This window comes from Falco biarmicus, chromosome 8 (genome assembly GCF_023638135.1).
Source record: "Falco biarmicus isolate bFalBia1 chromosome 8, bFalBia1.pri, whole genome shotgun sequence".
Lineage (NCBI taxonomy): Eukaryota > Metazoa > Chordata > Aves > Falconiformes > Falconidae > Falco > Falco biarmicus.
This window is the reverse complement of record NC_079295.1, coordinates 39792865-39799705: the sequence shown is the minus strand read 5'-3', so window position 1 is coordinate 39799705 and position 6841 is coordinate 39792865. Positions and strand designations below refer to the sequence as shown.

At 40.0% G+C, this 6841-nt stretch overlaps 1 protein-coding gene across 20 annotated transcripts in view; it reads left to right on the top strand.

Annotated features, from left to right (window-relative positions):
• GTDC1 (glycosyltransferase like domain containing 1) overlaps window positions 1-6841 on the top strand; it is a 186004-nt gene that overhangs the window by 175383 nt on the left and 3780 nt on the right. For 17 of the 20 annotated variants that reach the window (XR_008823701.1, XM_056350355.1, XM_056350354.1 and 14 more), the window contains 2 exons: window positions 1047-1117; window positions 1816-1907. Coding sequence is in view for 18 of the 20 variants with exons in the window: in XM_056350355.1 (XP_056206330.1) it covers window positions 1047-1117; window positions 1816-1907 (163 nt within the window). In the remaining 2 variants the exon portion in view is untranslated. Of the gene's footprint in view, window positions 1-1046; window positions 1118-1815; window positions 1908-6841 lie in introns of those variants that run through there. The other 3 variants (XR_008823702.1, XM_056350349.1, XM_056350353.1) reach the window with 3 other exon arrangements.

The window sequence follows — 6841 nt, the reverse complement described above, 5'->3', positions numbered from 1 at the left end:
ACAGAAAAGGTGAACGCTGACAAGATTTCAGATTTTTTTTTTTTCCTGGGGATTGAGGGAGACTGAAGTTAAAAATAAAGTCCTCGTATGGTCAACATGTTGGAGGAAATTCAAAGACTCTCATAAAATAAACATATTTTAAGAAGTGTTTTGAATTTCACTCTGTAATTTCTGGCCAGCAGAAATTACAGTTGTATCTTTGGAGGGACATTATGTCAGATCAATGGTCATTATGCAAAAAAAATAAACTGAAACCTTGATGCTTTAACCTATTCAGCTATTAAAATGCAGAGACGAAGAGGATAGCTTTCCTTCAGGTTCGCTACTAGAAAACTTTGCACCGTTGTGTCGCATTTATAAAATATTTGGGTTTGGTGTTACAAGAGAGACATAAATTGTTCCTCAAAACAGCACGAGTACAAAGCCTCGCAAGCTTTGGCAAAGGAATCTCATCAGCATTTATTAAAAAAAAATGACAGTTTATGTCCCCCAAAATAAAGGAAATTATCCAAGGCATGTGCAGGAGCAAAAATACCCCAGCCCAAAGCATGCTGCAAGTTGTTCCTGGGCTATATTTAACTGTAACCTTTGGAGTCTTAAAGTCTAAGGAGAGTATCCGTTGTGCCAGGTACCGGGGATCGTATGCATCTGTGTGCATGGACCCGTATAGCCCAACGTGCGCACGTGTGCCCTCGTTTCTCTGCAGCATTATTAAGAAAAGCTGTCCATACTTCACCATGTTGTTACATGTGTCTGTCTGCTGATTATAAAATGTGTTAAACAGTATTTAAAAAACAAAAAAATGCAGAGCTGCGCTTTGATTTATTCAGCGAACAAAACATATGCTTGCTGTTCTGTTCTATGTAATTCATATGATCAATAAAATTTTCTTTAAAAAGAGCAACTTTGGCATTTAGAAGGATTATGCTGCTGAATTAAAAAATGTTTTGCTTGCTGTATGTAGTCAACCTCAGTGCTCTTGAACCAACAGAAGTTTTTGGCTCACTAACGTCTGTTTTCCTGTATTTATTATTTCTGATCTTCAGGGTCGAAGCTGTATATTGCGGCTGTTACCCGCTGTGTCCCAAAGCCCTGGTGTACCCAGAGATATTCCCAGGTAGCTGCCTCGTTGCATATTCTTTTTGCTGAAATGTATTACCGTGATTCGTGCTAAAATACAAAGTTTGAGCATAAACTTGAGCAAAAGCAATTGTTTATTTGGCAAGCCAACATGTTAGTGTTAAGGAAAATTTTATGTGTTTTAATACATTAGACGAAGTTTATATTTGCCATCTGTTCTTTTAAGATAACACAAAAGCAAGTTTTGAAATAGCATTCTTCATTGTTAGCATACACAACCAGTAATGATAGATTTTTGTTAAAAGGTCAGTGATGTTGCAGCGGTTTGCAGATTTTTTTTGATACACAGTAAAAAAAACCCGAGGCCTGAAAATCACACCAAATTATTTAAACAATTTAATACTTAATAGTATGCAACTGCAGTACAGGATACACACTCATGTAGTACCAGTTCTTTGAAAAATCTCATCACTAAATGTATCACATATGCATTGTGTTACATTAGAATAATGTATTTTAATCACCCAAAGGAGATGTCTAAACAGCACAACTACACAGTCTTATTTAGCATTAAACATCCTTGTGAGCTGAGGTAACCTTATAAAATCATGCTTAAATAATGTAAAACACGAGGCGGCACAGAGCAATATGCATTTTTAATTAGTAAAGTGACTAATATCGAGTGTGTGCTTTGAGGTTTTTGTTTCATTAAAAATGTATCTGTTTTTCCTGCAGCTGAATATCTGTATTCTACACCTGAACAGCTTTTTAAAAGGCTTCAGAATTTCTGCAAGAGACCAGATACTGTAAGGAAACATCTCTATAAGGTAGTTGTTCAGAATAGTTTTAGATGATATAATGCCATATTGAAGTACAAAGGAAAAAAACCCTTAAAAAAACAACATTTAATTAACATACTAATGTTTAAAGGAAACATGCTAGGGAGGGATATTAGCTGTTACACTAACAAGGATTAATTAAACTAGATGCCAGTTGTATTAACCTAGGTCTTATGAAATACGTGCACTTAATGCATGCTACATGCTTTTTTTTAATTTATTGTTTTCTAAAATGACTGTCCTTTACATTTGGACCCAAGAGGCTTATAAAAATGAACCTGGATTAATGCAACTCATTAGTTTAAAAGGAAAATAAAAGAAAGATCCTACAATTATAGTAATGAGGATAAGCCTACCTTCCTATCCTAATTTAATCGTCAGTCCTCAAAAAATGCAGGTGAAAGGTATCAGGTAAGATTTCTCTGCCTTTTGGAATTATCTTGAATTCTTTTCATGATCATGATTATTTTAACGCTTTGCTTTTTTAATATGTGTTGAACGTAAAAAAGTTTATCGGAAGCATAATTTACTGATATTTATTGTGTCCTGTTGTTTGCATTTATTTATGTGGATAAGGTGCAGTCTCAGTGGCAGACCCTCCATTCAAGTTTTTATTGACTGTTCAATGCTAGACCAACTTGCACATTTTTAAGTGGTGTATTTATACTGCTAGCAGTCACACTTTCTTTCTTTTTTTTTTTTTTAATTACACGATTGTGGATGAAGCACTAAATTTGACATTATTCCAGTGAAGAGCTATTATTACACGATGCTGCTGTTAGAAAAATAACTGCTATTTTCTGCATGCTGATATGTAAATTTACAGCGGTTTATGGCTTTCACAGTCCTGGCTATGCCGTGGGCAGGTTGGATACACATCACCCCTGCACAGGAGAGGTGTTTCAGCTCGTAAAAAACCTGTATTCAGCTGAAAAGGCTCGGGAGTGCATAGACACACTCCTCGTGTTACCCGTGCAATACAAATGCGGTCTTTTTAGCCTTCCCTGGCTGTCGCCGTCCAGGCACACTGTTAATGAGCAAGTCGAGTAATCTCCTTCTTAATTTGGAGGCTCACGCTGCCAGCAGACCTAGCCTCCTCTCTCCACCTTCCTCCCTCTGGGGACCAGAAAGTGTTGGGTCTTGCTGCATGTCGTCTGCCTCCCTAACCCTTCCCGCACACGTCGCAGGAGGAGCAAGGGTTTAGCCCATGTCTGACTTTTTTTTTTTTTTTTTTTTTGGTGACCTAAAAATAGACGTTTACATAACGATACATCAAAGATGATGTTGTTTCTGCAGGAAACAGTTAAACTTCAAGAAAAAAGGAGAGAACCAAAAATGCAATTTAACACCCAATTTCAAGCTCATTATCTTTCATTGTCTATTAACTTGGCAATGGTTCAGAAGGTAGCTCATAATAGTTTAAAATGCTGACTGAACACTTCCAGTGTTCAGCATTACTTCTTGAGTCAATACTATCGTATAGTTGTATTTGGTGGCTTCAAAGGGAAAACAGTCCTTAAACATTTACCTTGACATTTGCCAGTGCTTCAAGCTCAGCTAATAGTTGCGTTCACACGGGTCTTCTCTACGTATGGATCCCCAGCTCCTAAACAGAACCGAGGTGCCCTAAAAATGGAAATAACGGTTGCAGAAATGCTGATGTAAAATAGTATGGGGTTAAAATGTGTGTGCAAGCCCTATACGCAGCATGCTAATTTGCTTGAAGGATTTTTATTTATTTTTTTTTAAAACCCCTTGGGGTGATTTGCAGGCAGAAGCTGAAGGTGTTTTATCCTCCCCCTGGTGTAGGGTTTGTGCGCTGTTAACAGCGCAGCCCCATTCGGATCTGCTGAGCGTTTGAGCTGAAGGTCCACAACAGGTAGCGACTGAGCCGAACGAGGGATCGTTTGCAAATTAGTAAAGCAGAGGCTAATCCCAAACCTGCAAGCATCAGAGGAAAGATCCCTGTTGTCTTTAATAGGCTTTGGATCAGCTCAGAAAATACTGTTAGAGTTGTCTTTTTGTACCTACACCCACGTACGCCAGGTCTGCCTTCTGCAACAGAACGACCCACAGAACCTCCTTGCAAAGTGCTGGCCGAGGCGTGTGTAGTTAGTGTCATTATAGCTGGGACAGCGCTGGTGTTTCAGAAGATGAAAAAAGGGAAATCGTGAAGGGTACGCCAACACTTCCACCTGATTCTCACTTTTTTTCCATCAGGACAATATTTATATACTATAGTGGAAAAGGAAAGGGACCCCAGCACAGCAGGGCATGCTAAGTAGCTGCTTGTCCTTCAGAAACCTTCCTGACATACTCTCTGCCTGAAGTTCATAACGCGTCTGTGATTTCTTGAAAGTAAAAATGCTTTCAAAGCAAATAGTGCTTTTCTCTACTGGTTGGGGATTCTGCTTCTAGTCTGGGAAGTAATCATCATCAGAAGTACCTTGGCTTATCCTTTTACATATTGTTGGGGTTTTATTACTAAGGATATCCATAATAATTAAACAGCGGTCTAATTAAACAGGCAGTTTATTCCTTCAGTTATCCTCAGTGCTCGTGCTGATAAAGTTAGGGGGCAGAAGGGAGATAAATGGCAGCGGGGCAGGCGGCTTAGGGAGGCGGACACAGCCAGCAGCCCTGTGCGGACGCACAGACCAAGCCATTCTGCTGTACCGGCTTCACTCAACGGAGGAGATGCACGCTGGCACACTTTTAAAAATGTCTGTGATGCAAGCACCTATGAAAACCTTTCCAAATGATTGGAAAGTATTGCTGACCATGTGTATTCTCACAGCAGGCAAGGGTGGGCTCGTTTGCATTTTGACATCGCCTTCGACCAGTTATTAGCAGAAGATTGAGACTAGTGGAAAGTGAACCTCGTTTCAATTATTTGTTCTGTTCCAGTTTTATGGAATCAAACATTGCTGTCTGGTTTCTTGGTGTTTGTGGTCGCCACAGTAAGCGCCAGAATGAAGCAAGTAACAGCAACAGGGCATCAGTTTCTGTCAGAGTACACTAAAGGACCTGTCAGTGTTTGCAAGCTCCCTATCTAGTAGACTTAAAAAAAAAAAAAAAAAAAAGAAAGAAAAATAGGGCAAAACATTTGCTTCTGCATTATTTTCTTTAAGTTTACCTTTCAGTTCCCTCACTTCAGTTTCTTAATTTAAAACAGCATGTATAAAGAGTATACAGTGGAAAGGGACAAGAAGAGTTGCCAAAAGCCAGGCATGGAAGGAGCTGACAACTTTAAATAATCTCTCCCAGCCCTCCCAGCTGAATGAGTGCTGGTTGACATGCTGTCAGCTTCAGTTCCTACAGAAAAATCCTACTCTCACTCATGCTTGTTTAATGGAGAAAAGAATTTGGCCCACTTTCTGACATTCATCTTCTCATTTCCATCACACTACAGAAGCTCACCTGCATATGAAAAGACACATGGCGTGATTTTTTTTTTCTTTCTTACACCACCGTAGAAGGAAGTCTGCTGAATTCAAAGGGATTAAACTGCTGTAAAATCAAATTAAGATCCCAGTTAGACCGTAGACATCTGAATTGTTTCCAGTCTCAGGATTTGGCTGTGTAGGGCAGTTCTAACAAAACTTTTTTTTTTCTTTTTTTTTTTTTTCCCCTTCACTTTTTGCTCTGATTTGAGATAAAGCAGCATCGTTGGTACTTCAGGAAAACATGTAGAAGGGAAAACTGCTCCTGTTCCAGCTTTAATATTTAGGCATAGCTAGGAAAGCAGCAGGCGGCATTCTCAGCCTAAGGATATGGGGTGCTGGACATGTCAGGGTGCAGGGGACCTCATACCAGCTGTCCCATCAGCCGCTCAGCCCTGTTGCAAGGAGCAGAAGTTGTCCTAAGTTCTTGTACAGGCCATGTAAGAGCCAGGAACGATGCCTCTGCCCTGATCCTTACCTGCTCCCCAGCACAAACTCCATGAGAAACCCATTTTTCTGTAAGGATGCTAACTGCGGCTCTGGATCAGCACGCCATGTGTCCAGTACCAGTTTTTTGATAGTGAGCAGTGAATACTGGGGAGAAGGGTGGCGCAAGTAGGAACAGGTTATTAAAGACCTTCCCTTTGTCTTTCACAGTTAGAGATTGGTCCTAACCCTGGACTTGGAGGTTTTATCATCTTTCAGAACCCTTTAGTGTTAAACGTTGCCAGGCTGTGTGTAATAGTTCTCCATTTGACATCCAGGCCCTTGGAAACGCCTGTTCTTGTCTTTCACATCTTTTCTGTAGCAAAGTCATTCATCATATGTTTACAGATGGCGTTAAAAGCATTTCCTTCAATTTGGGTCAGGGTTTCCCCACCTTCAGTTGTGTTGTCTTATTCTGGAGTTGGTCGCCTGGAAGCAGAAGCTCCCCATCCATCTTTTCTATACCATTCATTATTTCATAAACATTTGTAAAGCACTTACAGTATCCCAGTCTTTTCAGTCTCTCCTCGTGAATATAATTCTATTTTTATATTCTAATCTCTCATCATTCAAGCCATTTTGATGCTTGAGAGCTGTTTTTGTGCTGGGGCGATCACTGCCTTGCAGAGCATTCTAGGCCATGCCATCGGTTTATGCGATGTGTTGTACTCTGATAATTTCCAACCTGTTCCTGATGGAGCCGAACCTACCGTTTACTTTTTTAATGGTGAATGTATATTGAGCAGATGTTTGCTTACAGTGTTCTCCAGATCTTTTGTCCTGAGCTGGTAAAGTTAATTTAGAGCTTTATAGGGTATGCAAATAGTACAGATATCTCCATCCATCCTGCTGGCTTTCTGTTCATCAGCAGAGCATGTTTGCAGGGGAAAAAAGAGCAGTGTACTGAGTTTGTGCTTCTGCCTGGTTAGTATTAGGTGCAGGTCAGGAGGAGGTTAGAAGCGCAAATGGGAAACTTGTATTTGCTCCCTGAGA